This window comes from Melozone crissalis, unplaced genomic scaffold, assembly GCF_028551555.1.
Source record: "Melozone crissalis strain CALT ecotype California unplaced genomic scaffold, PUWL_Pcris_2 ptg000018l_1, whole genome shotgun sequence".
Classification (NCBI taxonomy): Eukaryota; Metazoa; Chordata; class Aves; order Passeriformes; family Passerellidae; genus Melozone; species Melozone crissalis.
The window spans coordinates 3,000,119-3,015,359 of NW_026535796.1; the positions used below are offsets into that span (position 1 = coordinate 3,000,119).

At 48.1% G+C, this 15,241-nt stretch overlaps 1 protein-coding gene across 1 annotated transcript; it reads left to right on the plus strand.

Annotated features, from left to right (window-relative positions):
* Positions 1 to 12,853: 12,853 nt before the first annotated feature.
* On the plus strand, positions 12,854 to 13,774 carry LOC128936899 (mas-related G-protein coupled receptor member H-like). The gene has a single exon (XM_054276180.1). The coding sequence runs from the start codon at positions 12,854 to 12,856 to the stop codon at positions 13,772 to 13,774; it is 921 nt and encodes a 306-aa protein (XP_054132155.1).
* The last annotated feature ends 1,467 nt before the right edge of the window (positions 13,775 to 15,241 follow it).

Here is a 15,241-nt window from a genome sequence, read left to right on the forward strand (position 1 = left end):
ACTGAGAAAACCCCAAAACAACGAGCCAATATAGAGCTGAGAAGTCAGAGTGATGCCTGGATGTGAGGAGCAGAGTGCTGGACCTGCAGAGATGCTGAAAACCTTTGTAGCTCCTCACCCTGAGCACGGGAGTCGTCCGGAAACCGGGAGTGGACGGGGTGAAGCTGTGAACAACAACAGCTGAGGGGTCACCATGCCCTAAAGCCTCTCATGAGCACTGGACTTCCTAGCTCTGCCCCTAGTGGATGAAGCTGCGCATATGCTCCCCCTCCTCGTCGCTCTGGGAGAGACAACAGGAGACTGCAGACCCATCGAGCTGCCCAATCATGAGCTGATCACTTTTAATAAAGGCATTAAAAGGAGAAAAAGTCTCCTGCCCTGTTTATTTCAGCTGCGGCACTCGTCCGGGATAGCCACGCCGGAAGAGGACACCAGGACTGGCCATCTTGGACCTCCAGGACAGTTGGCTATCAGGACCAGAGGGATCGGCTCAGGACCAGCGACGCTGAGGAGCTCCGGAGCACCGGACTGCTGAGAAATCTGGGGGCAGGAGTGGGAGATGAGCGTGTGTGTGTGTGTGTGTGCGCGTGTGAGTGAGACGAAGGCCAGCAGCTGGACCTTCGAAGTGAGAGCACACCCCTCAGTACCGCGTTTCCGAACTTTCACGAGGAAGTGGGCCGTGAACAGTGGGAAGTGAGTGGAATTAGCGTGAGTGAGTCGTCTCCTAAGGGGGAAAGAGGCCCCCCCCGCTCTCGGTGTGCGGAGGGAATAGTTGTATGAGTGGCACGCACCCCAAAAAAAAAAGTCCTGACAGAGGGAAGTCAGGCAGATTGTAAGTCCTGAGAAGGATTCGGGCAAGCTCACAAGCCCTGCAGGCAAAGTAAGTCCTGACAAAGGGTTCAGGCACAAATCCCAGTGAAGGAGGCTACGGTTTGTTTTTAAGTCCTGATACGGTGAAGCCTAAAAACTGGCAGGTTAGGCAAACTAAAAATCAGGCAGTTGTTTTTCCTGACAGAGGGGAGTCAGGCACGACCCGGCTTCTTACACCAAGGTTTTGTGTGTTCAAGTCCTGATAGATATAAGACCTGATGTTAAGAAAGTTAGGCAATCAAGAGATCAGGCAGTTGTTTCAGTATAAAGGCAATATTTGCATCAGGCAAATAAATTTTTCTTGAAATTACCTGTCAGTAGAGGCACCTTTGGGATTTTTTACTGTTGAGACCTGAAAAATGAGAGGGTGTAATAGTAAAAAGACCGGCAAGAGACTGAGGAATATACATCCCAATAGTCCCTTAGGAGAACTGTTAGAGAAATGGGATTCTATAGAGGCCACGGAGGGATTAGATAAAGTGAAGATGATCCACTACTGTGTAGAAGTCTGGCCGGAACTAGAGGTGCAAGGAGGATGGCCTTGGTGTGGGACAAAGGATAAGTGGATGTGCCAACAACTGAGTCATTATCTGACAGCTCAAGGAGATACCGATCCTGAGCAATTATTGTGTGTAGCTTGCTGGTTAAAGAGCGCTATTGGGGATGAGGAGGTGTGAATTTGTAAGGTACAGAAGAAGAAAGAGGGGAATGAAGGAGGGGATGATGGAACTAGTAAAAGATGGGACCCCCTGGATTATTTGCCTCCTTCTGCCCCTCCACCTTATAATCCTCTTACTCAAGCACCTCAAATGGCAGGTCCGGTTCTTCCCCCGGCTGCCATCTCATTACCACCTGCTCAAATTCCTCCTTCTACCTCTTCAGCTTCCCCTATGATAAACCCAATGTCTCCTCCAGTAACCACTCCCTCACCACCTTCAGCTCCTCCAGTTCCTTCTGCATCACCACAAGTGCCTACTCCACCTGCTGCATTCTCCACCCCTTCTCCAGCTCCACTTAATATCCCCTCAGGCTCTTCTCCCCCTTTTATTGCTGTCCCTTTACCTCCTCCTAGTTGGGACACAGATATCTCCTTGGCCGGTAAACAGCTATCAGCAAATACACCTGCTGATGGGCAGAAAGTTCAGGGTAACCCAGATACCCCTCAAACTAGTAGTTTGGCATCTGAAGATGGGCCGTACTGTAGCACCAGATCCAAGACCTCCTAGGCTCTCTCTGCCTAGACTCTTTCCCCTCAGAGAGGTTCCTATGGGAGGAGTAGTAAGAGGTGTTGGCTTTGTGAATGCTCCCCTAACTGCTTCTGAGGTGAGAGGATTCAATAAAGAGTTAGGGCATTTAGTTGAGGACCCAGTGGGCATAGCCAACCAAGTGGATCGATTCTTACACTTGGGGGGAGATTAATTCCATCCTGAGTATATTATTTTCCCCAGAAGAGGTCCAGATGATAAGGGTGGCTGGCATAAGAATATGGGAGAAAGAGAACCATACAGGACCCCAGGTGCCAACAGGTGAACAGAAATTGCCACTAACGGATCCCAGCTGGAACCCTAACCAGGAGGAGGGGAGGAAGGCCATGAGGGAATATAGGTCTTTAATAATATGGGGGATCGAAGAGTCAGTTCCCAAAGGAACTAATACCAAATTGGCATTTGAGGGTACACAGGAGAAAGATGAAGCTCCGGCTGCCTGGCTTAATCGCCTAAAGCGGAACTTCTGACTGTACTCTAGAATAGACCCAGACACCCCAGAAGGTCAAATGCTACTAAAGGTCCGATTTGTTACCAAATCTTGGCCAGATGTATAGAGAAAACTGGAAAAAATTGAAGATTGGCAAGAGAAGGACATTTATGAGTTATTAAGAGAAGCATTGAAGGTGCATCTAAGGAGGGATGAAGAAAAAGCACAGGTCAAGGCTAGGATCATGGTTGCTGTAGCTAGAGAAAGTGCAGGGTGGGCGGGTCCACCACCAGGAGGAGGCAAGGATAGGCCAGTACTGTCAGGTACAAGAGGCATGGAGAGACCCCAAGTCCCTTTGAGAGAACAACGTTGCTATTACTGTGGAGAGGCAGGACACATCAGGAGGTTTTGTAGAAAGCTGAGTCTTGATGAGGCAATAGCCAGGGAACAAGATAATTTAGGGAAGATCCTTAGAGGTGACGATTAGAGGGTCAGGGGCTTTACACTTTAGGGGACCCGATGCAACATCTAGAAGAGCCCTTGGTAAACTTTGAGGTGGGACCCCTAAATGAAAAATTCGAATTTTTGAGTAGATACAGGAGCAGGTAAGTCCTGTCTCAACAAAGTACTAAAAAGTATAGTATAGTGAAAAAACATCTGAAGTTAGGTAGAAAAAAACAGCTGGGTAGAAAGGATATCCAATAGCACCAAAAACTGGCCAGTAACACTAAACTAGTAATAAGTAATGTGAAAATAAAAGGTATCTTATTGTTGTCTTGTTGTGTGTGTGAGAGTGAGTCACAAAGTCAGTCTCAACTTCCCGGGCAGGTGGGAAGGGGACAGTGGAAGTGTGTGTATGTGTGACCTGCAAACCAGACTAGTGTTCCCCAGGTGTGTGAGGGAGCCGTAGCTGTAAGAGCATGACTGACACGCAGACAGCCTCACAGGTGAATGTGCACCAGAGGCAACCAGAGTCAGGGCCCTTCCAAGAGGCCCAGAGATACTGAGACCTAGAGGCCAACCCCAAAGTGAGGGGGGGCCACAGAGATTTTCTAGCAATAAAGATCCAGTTTGTGTCTTGAGGCTGTGAAAGAATGTGTGAAAGTGAATGAGAAATAAAAGAGAGTGAATGTAGACGAATTAGAATAGAGGTAATATAGATTGTGCATTATAAGTGTTACCACATCTCCTTAGAGGGAAGTGTATTGCATGGAAGAATAGTGTGAGAAAAAAAAATTAAATAAATAAGTGTAAGGGGTTGAAAGAAAAGTAGTATTTAAGCTGTAAGTGAAAGTAGGAAACAGAAGCAAGAGATAAATAGATAAGATCTTGAAAATAGAACAGAAAACTGGCAAGTTAAATACACAGAAAAATAAGAGAATAAAAGCACTTTGGGAGTTAAGTTAGCTAACAGAAATACAACTCTCTGCAAAATACAGAGTATGCAGAAGTTGATGAGAGAAACATGCAAGCTATGGAAAAAGAGAAATTAACCAATCACATTAAACAGAGAAACTGAGTTTTGATAGAATCATAAAATAGCAGACCATTAATGCCTATATTTGGAAGCCCGTTTCAGGCACTAATTCGACTGTGCAGACCAAAAGAAAAAGGTTGGACCCACATCACTCTCACCCCCTGGCATTGGACCAGGATTCAACATCAGGTTTTTTTCCCTCTGGCATTCTGGCATTGGACCGGACTCCACCCCATTCTCCCTCTGGCATTGGACCGGACTCCACCCCATTCTCTCTCTGGCATTGGGCCAGACTCCCAGTTTTTCCCTCTGGCATTGGGCCAGAGTCCACAGCACTCTCACCTCCGGGCACTGGATAAGGATTCAACCACATCACAAGTTAATTCACCTGAGTATACTGTGATTTAAAGTTGACTCTCAGAAGGAAGAGTCAAAAAGACTGAAGTGTATGCAAAAATAATTGGTATCAGAGCTCTAACATTGCTTAAAATGTTTCAAGACAGTTCTGTGTAAAATATGTTGGTAAAAAGTTTAAGACTGTAAATAAGTAATTCTGGTTAAGTTCCCCAACTTGGTTCTAAAGATTCCAGGTTAATCCTCTACAGAGTACTCCCCTAAGAGAAACCAAAATTGGTAGGGAACAGACCAAGAGAGGTTTAACCAGAGAAGCAGGTGGAAGAGACTCTAAAGAGCTTGGAAGCTTCTTCTCAGTAAAATTCCCCAAGAGGCAAGGCCGGGTGGGCAGGCTGTGCAGGATGACCCATACCGGACTCCTGGGAAGGGTAGTAATGATGGCTCTGATTGCTGGTGGTGCTCTGGGAAGCCCAGCTGAGCGGTGCAGTGAATGCTACCAACCCCTCTATGAGGAGGAAGAAGTGAGCTCCTGCTCTAGAGTCCACATCAGTTCTAACCCAAATTGTATTAACCTCTCCCAATTGGTCCTTTATCAGAAAAATAAGAGAATGCATTGGATAGCACAAAATACTGCCACTTTTAGGCAGCCACTCCTAGGAGAGCGTCCTATAGGAGAAGCCTGGTTGTGTTTTGAATGTAATGCTGCTGAAACAAGCTCAGTAGGTCTAGTAAAAAGAAAGGAAATGGTGAAAATGGTAAGAAGAATTGTTTGTTACAAGTATTTAGCAGTGAAGTATTCAGCCACCCAGTGGATCCCAAGAGATCCAAACAAATCAGAGTCTGTTGAAAAAAAGGAAAGAGGCAAGGGTGATCACCATGAAGTTTATGAATGTTATGAGTGTACTGAAAAAGAGATAAACCCCTTTTGGAACACATTTCAGGGGAGCTCTAAACTCCTAGGTTTGATCTCTGATACCACAGCACACACCAAGTTGTCAGGAGACTGGTCTGGCAGCTGCACCGCTAGAATGATAAAACCAATTTTCTTCCTATTACCCAAAGAAACTGGATCAAGTTTGGGAGTTCCTATATATAATGATTTGGGAGAAATTAAACAAAACAGGTGAAGTGAAATAGAAATTGAGAAAATCCAAAATTGTAAAAGCCAAGTTCGGATCCCAATATCTATGTTAAACAAAGTCATCCAGCTCCAGGCAGTATTAAAATAAAGAATTCGATTATTAGGAACATTTCAAATGAAATAAAAAGATTAGCATGTGTAAATAATCAAGACCAAACTCCTACACTTGATCCCAGTTGGTGGGAGGACCTGGAGATTTTCAAAAAGGATGTATGGGAAAAGGTAGTTTTTCTCACTGTGTGTATACTTGGAGGATTACTCTTTTTACTATGCTTATTTATCTGTTTCCGTAAAATGGTATTTGCCGTGCAGACCAACCTGAAGAAACCAAGGAAAGTAACAAGGTTAAGTAACCATGGTTACCAAAGTACACAAGAAATTTATAGTCGATTAAAAAATAAATTATTATTAAATATGAAACCCATGAGTCAAAAATTGTAAGTTGATGCAAGCTTAAAATTTAAGCTCAATCAGAGAAAAAGAGGGGGGACTGTTATGAACAAAAATTCTGTTGCTTTTTTTCTGTGAGAAAAAGTTACCACTGCTGCTGCTGGGCTGCTGCCTGTGTTATGGTAATTAGGGGTCATTGTTGTTAATAGTTGTTTTTGTATCAGTAAAAGCCCTGGCTGAGGCGAGTCAATAGCCCTTCTCCTGAGACAGTAGAGGATGGGGACCTCCTGAACAGTGAGGAGAACAGATTTTGGAGGGGAGGGATATGCAAATTACTCCAAGGACCAGCATGCTGTGTGGGACCCCTACGTGCAGGAAGAACCCCAAAAACAACGAGCCACCTAAGAGTTAAGAGACTGGAGTGATGTCTGGATGTGAGGAGCCGAGTGCTGAGCCTGCAGAGATGTGGAACACCTGCGGAGTCCCTCTCGCCCTGACCACAAGAGTTGTCCCCAGTGCTGAGATGGAGCAGGATGGGGCTGGGAAAAGTAACATTGGATGGGATCACCACACCCTAAAAGGCTCCCACGAGGACCTGATCCCCAGCTCTGCCCCTAGAGGATAAAGCTGTGAATATCCTCCTCTTCTGAGTCGCCCTGGGAGAGATGACGGGAGACTGCAGCCCCGCCGAGCTACCCAATCCGGAGCTGATCACTTATAATAAAGGCACTAAAGAGGAGAAGAAGTCTCCTGGCCCTGTTTATTTCAAAGTATATGAATGTTATGAGTATACTGAAAAAGGGATAAACCCCTCTTGAAAAATGAAAGAACTGTGTAAATATAAGGAATGTCTAACAGAAACTGATAACACATTTCGGGAGAGCTCTAAACATCTGGTTTTGATCTCTAGTATTACAGCATACATTAAATTGTCAGGAGACTGGTCTGGCAGCTACAAAGCTAGAATAATAAAACCAGCTTTCTTCTCATTACCCAAAGAAACTGGATCAAGTTTAGGAGTTCCTAGATACAATGATTTAGGAGAAACCAAACAGAAGAAGCAAAGTGCAATAGAAATTGAGAAAATCCAAAATTGTAAAAACCAAGTTCAGACTCCAATATCTATGTTAAACAGAATCATCAGGCTCCAGGGAGTATTAAAAATAAAGAATGCAATTACCAGAAACATTTCAAATGAAATAAAAAAATTAGCATGTGTAAATAACCAAGAACAACCTCCTACACTTGATTCCAGTTGGTGGGATAACCTCTGGATTTTCAATAAGAATGTATGGGAAGAAGTTTTTCTCACTGTGTGTATACTTGGAGGATTGCTCTTTTTTCTATGCTTGTTTCCCTGTTTCATTTAAGTAGTATTGGCCATGCAGACCAACCTAAAGAAACCACGAAAGGTTAACAAAGTTGAGTGAGCACCAGAGTGCTCAAGAAATTTATAATCAATACAAAAAAATAAAAAACGGAGCTCATAAGTGAAAAAATTGTAAGTTGATGCGAGCTTAAATTTAAGCTCCATCAAAGAAAAAGAGGGGGTACTGTTATAAACAAAAATCTGCTGTTATAAACAAAAACCTCCCCGAACAGTGAGAAGAGACTTAGGAGGGGGGGAGACATGCAAAATAACTCCAGGACCAGCATGCCATGAGAAGCTACTGCTCCAAAGGTACTGAGAAAACCCCAAAACAACGAGCCAATATAGAGCTGAGAAGTCAGAGTGATGCCTGGATGTGAGGAGCAGAGTGCTGGACCTGCAGAGATGCTGAAAACCTTTGTAGCTCCTCACCCTGAGCACGGGAGTCGTCCGGAAACCGGGAGTGGACGGGGTGAAGCTGTGAACAACAACAGCTGAGGGGTCACCATGCCCTAAAGCCTCTCATGAGCACTGGACTTCCTAGCTCTGCCCCTAGTGGATGAAGCTGCGCATATGCTCCCCCTCCTCGTCGCTCTGGGAGAGACAACAGGAGACTGCAGACCCATCGAGCTGCACAATCATGAGCTGATCACTGTTAATAAAGGCATTAAAAAGAGAAAAAGTCTCCTGCCCTGTTTATTTCATGAGTGCCGCCCATGCCTTGGGGCCCTGTGAGCAGCGGCCCCAAAGGAGAGCCTTGGAGCTCTGCTGGGCCCAGCAGCGCTGAGCAGAAGCTCCCTGGCACTGGGGCCTCTCCCAGCTGGGATCTCTCCCGGCTGCTGCCCTGGGCTGATCCCCGAACGCCCACGGCTCCTGGGCCCATCCCGCCAGGGCTCCAGGCCCAGCCCTTGGCCCAGGGAGGAGATGCAAAGGGATCCGCAGGGAGCATTTCACTGCCTGCCAGGGCAGTTGCTCACAGGCACCTTGCACTCACTCTGCCTGCCTGCCTGGCTGTGTGCACACACGTCTGCATCTGCTGGGGCAAATGTGGCAGAAATGCTGCTCTCTCAGCTGTGTTAGTACCTGAGACATCTCACTGGGGCATGTGTGCAAAGAACTGTAAGACGTATGTTAACTGCTGTTAAGTGATATTCCTCTGTTGAATGGCTAAGTTTATGGTGTAACTGAAGTACTATTAAGTAGGAGTGCTGTAAATCTTTTAGGTTCTTTTTCTTTTTTTCCTTACCTTCCTTTTTAATCCTACCTCGTGTCCTTTCATCATATGCCTTTGAACAGACACACAAACACACACACAGGGATAGAACTTTGTTCTGCTGTTGCTTATTATTAAACCTTTTTACTGATTTTACTGGTTTTTACTGATATCCTTGCTGGTGGTTTTGTGCCTTCAGAAATTCTTCCTCTGCCCTGGCTTTGGCCTCTCCCTCAGCAGGCTCAGATGGTGCAGCTCCAAGGGGAGGAGGAGTCCGTGCTCCTCAGCACAGCCACCCCCTTCCAGGAGCAGGGTAACATCTGTGTTTGTCACCGTTGTCTCCACGGGGCATCAACCCCCTCCCTGTGGCTTCTCTGAGTCTCTGAGCTGGGGCTGTTCAGCCTGGAGAAGGGAAGGCTTCAGGGAGACCTTAGAGCCCCTTCCAGGGCCTAAAGAGGCTCCAAGAACAGCAGAGGCACCTTGGACAAAGGCCTGAAGTGACAGGACAAGGCAGAATGGCTTCCCACTACCAGAGAACAGGGTTAGGGGGAATACTGGGAATAAATTCCTCCCTGTGAGGGCAGAGAAGCCCTGGCACAGGTTCCCAGAGATGCTCTGGCCTCCCCATCCCTGGAGGTGTTCCAGGCCAGGCTGGATGGGGTTTGAAGCAGCCCGGTCTAGTGGAAGGTGTCCCTGCTTGCAAAGGGTGAGATGAGGAAAAAACAACCACAGGTATTCCCAAGACTGAGGAGGAGGATGATGAACTCCGGTGAAGGGCTGCAAGGGGCACCCCAGCACCCCAACATCTGGTCTCCAATAACATTTATTGCACCATCAAGGGTACTGTCAGTAAGAAATGTGGGCTCTGATGCTGATAACCTGCTGCAAGCCTGTCGTGGTTTGGCACTGGCCAAACGCCAGGCACCTGTGAAAGACATTCACTCACCTTCTCCTGCTCTCAGCTGGGCTGAGGAGAGGGAAGCAAAAATTAACAAAGGGATCATGAGTTGAGGTGAGGGTTGGGAGAAAAAACACCCCAAGAATAGAAAAATTTGTTCAAATTTAATGGTATTAAGTAAATTTGTTATTAACAGATTGAGAGGACGATAATGAGAAGTAATATAAAACTTTAAACCACCCTTTTTTCCCCAGCCTCTCCCTCCTACCCACAAACACTGCAGGGAGCCAGGGCAAGGGGGTTCTTCACCAGCATTGGTGTACTGCCAGTACAAAACTATTTGCCTGGGAAAAACACGGGTTATCCATTAAACAAAGAGATTCTGCAAGTTCTGGTAGGAATTAAACAAGACATCAGTACCATGAGGTAAGAAATTTGGAGCACTTTGGGGAGCATCTATAAAAAATGTTGGATATTATGGTGTATAAAAATGCCTGAAAATTGTTGTTCTTCGGAGGTATCTATGGCAAATAAATTTCCAATATGTTCACAATTTTGACGGAAAATTGTTATTAGTCTAACACACTTATTTGGTTAGACGTAAAATGTCTTGATTTCAGAGGGGACACAGCCATGGCTTGTGATCCCTGGAGAAACCATGATCCCCAGTGCCCAGAGCTGGGCTGGCACGGACACGATGTCCCAGTAATGAGCCTTAATCTGGTCTTATCAGGAGCAGAGCATTATCCAGGGAGCTCCTTCGCCAGAGGGAGAGAGTGCCATAGGCTGCTTGCTCAGACCAAGGCCGCAGAGTCAAACCCCTAGCAAGCTTGTGATATATTCAGCTCTTATACTGATTAGCCAGCTTTAGATTTCAGCTTGCTGCTAGAAAGTTTGCGCTTTGGCTTGAGGCTCCAGCAGACTGAGAGAGAGCAGAAGGAGCCGAGGCTGAGTGATTCCACAGCGATGTCTTTATTCAGGGTGCTGTGAAGGGTTTCAGCTCCTCTTCTTCAAGGTTAGTAGGGTACAGTATGCTACTTTTATAGCCTTGGCAGCCTTCCAAGCCAGACCAATGGGATAAGGTTGGAAGAATCATAAGTGACCAATAGGTAAGGGTTACAAGATTTTTCCTTAAAAGGGTATAGATTCTGGGTCGGGGGGACAGGAACTTCTTTGCTGTGTCAGGATTCCTACTGTTACATTCTCCAGGGCGCCTTTGCTAGGTCTGTGGGGTTTGCCCACCCTGAGTTCTCTGTGGGTGTTACAGCAAAGATCTCCCCTGAGATATCTAATTTTTATTTTGCGAGCCAGGTGCAAAGGTCTCTCTGCCTTCAGAAATTCTTCCTCTCCACTGCCTTCAGCTGCTCCCTCAGCAGGCTCAGGTGCTGCAGCAGCAAGGAGAGGAGGAGGCCGTGATCCTCAGCACAGCCACCCCCTTCCAGGAGGAGGGTGACACCTGTGTTTGTCACCATGGGCTCCACGGGGCACCACCCCCCTCCCTGGGGCTACCCTGAGGCCACCAGCCCCACCACACCCCACACCTTCTCTCCAGCCCCACCACACCCCACACCTTCTCTCCAGCCCCACCACATCCCACACCTTCCCACCACATCTTCCCAGCAGCTCCATCATGTCCCACCCCTCCCACACCACCCTCCCATCCCACTCCCCATGCAGCCCACCCACCTCCCGTCCTTCCCATCCCTCCCAGCCCCGGGCCTCAGGCTCCAGTCCCTCCCCACGGGCTGCTCACCCCAGCCTGCCCCGGAAGGCTTTGGGGCCGTCTTTCTCTTGGAGATGCCCCTCCCCAGCTCCATCCCTGCTCTCCAGCCCCCCAACCTCCTCTGGACACAAACCAGAGGCACTACAGGGATGGCTCCAATGCTGTTCATTGCGCTGCAGAAGCATGGAATTGCCAGGAGGAGCAGAAACACTGCTGGGGCTCCTGAGTGGGGCAGGAGAGGAGCGGGGCTGTCTGGAGGGGAAGGCAGCCTGGGGGCAATTTCTAGAGGATGTCAGAGGGGGCATGATGCCTTAGGATTTTAGCCTTTCTATTTTTCATATCCTGTACTGCATTAGTGCATAACTCTAAACTCCATGGAAAGGGTTAGTTAACTCTCTGCACATTTTGGTCAGACAAAGCAATCCCTCTAGGCCTGAAATTCAAGGACACTCTACGGCCTCAGGCCCAGAAAAGTACAGACAAAAATGAATTGGGGAAGGCAAACTAGGGCTAAATGACTTCATTTCCTGAAGCTGTAATTGGAGGATTAACCCCTGATTTGTTAATGGACCAAACTTATATCTGTCTGAAAAACTCATGACCATTGTCCATTTTGGGTGCAGCCCCTCTCGGAGGCTTTGAGAGCCCAAGGTGAACCTTTTGAAGGCCTTTCATCAATGCCTCCTTTCATTCTCTTCACCTGGTCTGGCCTCTGTTCCAGGGAGCCAGCCCAAGGCATCAGGCAGACAGGGGCTGGAGGGGGCAGGAGGGCTCTGGGTGCCACCAATCCCAAATCTGCCACTGGACAGCAGCAGAGCCCAACAGGCCACACCTGCAGCCATGGAGAGGCCAGGGACTGGGAACCCGATGGGATGGGATGGGATGGGATGGGATGGGATGGGATGGGATGGGATGGGATGGGTGGCGTGGCATGGCATGGCATGGCATGGATCTGGAGTGACACCAAAATCAGACAGAATAAAGTTCCTAACACCAACTAATCATTTTACCAGTGAACTATTAGGCAGCAGGACACGCAGAAGTTTCTCTCATTATTTCTGTGTATGTTGTGAGACTTTACATCAGTGTTTTTATTCATTATAACCATATATAGACATTAAAAGTTTTTCTTATCTAAAGAACACCATAAACATAAACGTAAATACCATTTTCCTACAACTCATTTCCATGCATCCACTTCCTACTGAGCGTCCTCTGATGGCCCTTGAGGTTCATTCAGAGGGGTCTCTGGTGGTTGCTTTCACTGAGTGCTGCGATATTAAAGGTGACCCTGCCCTAAACTTTTCCTTTGGCCATGGGCTCTTGCTTCCTGTTACAGAACTTGCCCTAAAAATACTGTGGACCTCCTTATCTGTTTCTGCTCTGGCTCGAGCCACATTTATCACCAGGGTCCACATCTTTACATATTTTTATCTATTTGCCCAGTTAGTCTTTAAGCAACTTCAGGAGAGTTGAAAATGTTTATTCTCTCTTCCTTATCAATCCCCTGCACACCAGCAAACACCCCATCCTCCTTCTCCCACCCGACAATTTCCACTGCCCTCCTCCCCTGCTCATCTCAGCTCCTCCCCACTGAATCCTTCCCACTGCAGGGAGCTGCTGAGGAGCCACATGGTCCATCCCTGGATTCTCCAAGCACTGACTGCCCATCCACTCTGACCACAGCCAGGGCCACATCCCACTGCCTGCCCAGCGTCCATCCATGGAGGTGACCACCGTGTCCCCATCTCCTGCCTCACCCACTGAAGGAGACGATCTGTGTGAGACAGATGTCACCAGCATGGCCATACACAGTGTGACCCTGCTCATCTGCCTCTGTGGGCTGGCTGGGAATGGGGCTGTCATCGGCCTCCTCAGCCTGATATTCAAGAACAAGGGCATCTTTGACCTGGCTCTTGTCGACTTCCTCTTCCTCCTCTTTGCAGTCCCCTCTGCCCTCCTCATCCTGATGGAGGACGTGTCCTGCTCTCCTGTCTTGCCCTTGATGTACATGAACTTCGTTTTCCAGCTCTCAGTTTTCTCCTGCTACTGGACACTGTACCGGGTGACGGTCGGCAACAACGAGCGATATATGCGGAACTTCTCCAAGCTCTGCTGCTACTGTGACCCTCCTCTGCGCCTGCTGTGGGTACTGGTCCATATCAGATACTGGGCCTTCTTTGTTGTCTTCACTGTCATGCCCACGGTGACATTCCTGTGCCCATCACACCAGCAGGAGCACTGCCAGGCAGCTCTCATCTCCGTGTACCTCATCATCTTGCTCCTCTATGCTGTACCCATGCTCGTTTCAAGCACAGTCGACTTCATTAGGGCCAAGTGGGGCTCCCAGCAGCAGCAGCCCGAGAGGCGTGACATCATTATCTTCGTCACTGTGCTCTTGTCTCTCATCCTCAGCCTCTGGAATTTCCTGCAGGAGTTTGGTTACATCGATGTGCCCTCTCAGGTTGTTTTCCTGCTCGCCTGCATCAACAGCAGCATCAAACCCTTCATCTACTTCTTGGTGGGGAGGTGCTGGAGGCCCTGCTCCATAAAGTCCCTCCGGCTCTCCCTCCAGAGGGTCTTTGAGGGGCAGAAAATAAAAACTGCACACAAAAATGATGGCACCAGGGACACTGGGGTGTGAGTCTGTTGAATCCTCCCACTGCTCTGCTGAGTGAACCCAGGAGAGTGACTGAGGGATTCCTTGGGTCACCTTATTAATCAATACCCACAGGATCACCCTCCCTCTGGTGCGGTATTCCTGCAGGAGAAGGGAGCAGGAGCATTGCCTTGGCTGATTTTTGTGGGATGCTCTGCAGGGAGCACAATGCAGCATGGCTTTCCTCCTCCCTCCAGGATCCACATGGCTCCAAGCAGTGCAGCTGGCCTCAGTGCTGTTCCCCAGCTCTATTCCCCATGCAATGACCCTCATGGCCTCGGCCCCAGGAAATGAACTCCATCTCCTCTGGCTCAGCAGATGAGTTCCATGGTGTTTTCAGGGAGATCTTGCCTGCAAAGAATGGGACACCTTAATCCCTGGGGACACACCCAGCACGGGGTGGTGGTGATTTCCCAAATCCCTGTCGGGCAGGAGAGGTGTTGGGATCACAGGGAGCATCCTTCCCCTTCTGTCTTTTTTTTTCTTCTTCTTCTTTTTCCTTTTTTTTTTTCCTTTTTTTTTTAAATTTGGAGTTTTTCTAATACGAGTACTGTGTTCATGTTTAGAGTTGTAATGCTGATCTCTGACCATTGCTGGCAGTTGAAGCCCGAAGCGCTGCACAAGCTCCGGGAAGGCGGGACGGAGGAGGCACTTTGTTGGAAAAGCGGAATGTGTCTGAATGTGGGGGTTGGATTACCCGGATGTGATTTACAAAGAGAGCACAAATCTTGTTTCTGTTTTGGGCCTCTTGTTTCTGTGTCCCGCTGGCCGTGCCTCTGCCTGCAAGTGCGCACTGCGCACTTTTCCTTTTACCTTGTCCCTTGTTGTAGCTTAATAAATTTTTAAAATTTTAAGAAGTGAGGCGTCGTTTCTCACAACAAAGAAAAAGACCATTTGATTTTTAGGGGAAAATGAAAACAATCAAGATCAACAACCCCGAGACTGTGGAACTGTGTCGAAGCCAAAGATGCAAAACCATTTCCAACTGCCCTGTGACTGCACCGAGCCCTGGGGAGCAACAACAGGACAGGGAACAGAGAGCGCGAGAGGGACAGGAATGAGGAGCTCCTGGTGAGCTGGGCACTTTCTCCTTCATGTCCCTGACCTGGCAGGAGCCGTTTTAGGACATGGATCCCAAAGGAGCAAGAGGGACCAGGAAGCGCCGCTGATCTGCACAGACCCCTTTGCCTGCTGCTGCCCCACAGGGAACAGGTCAGTGGAATGTTTGCCTTCCTCCCTACCCCACCTTCCTCTCCTGCAGCAGCTGCTCTGTTCCTGACACCCTCTCCCGGTGACCGCAGTGCCCTTCCCAGTTCCTCTCTCTCCTCTGCCCTGTGCTTCCCATCTGTATCTTGACACAGAAATCAGCTGAAATAAACTTTCTAACACAATGGGAAGCAGCATTATAAAGCAGGAATTCCTTACCTGTACAGAAGGATCTCTCCCTTATCT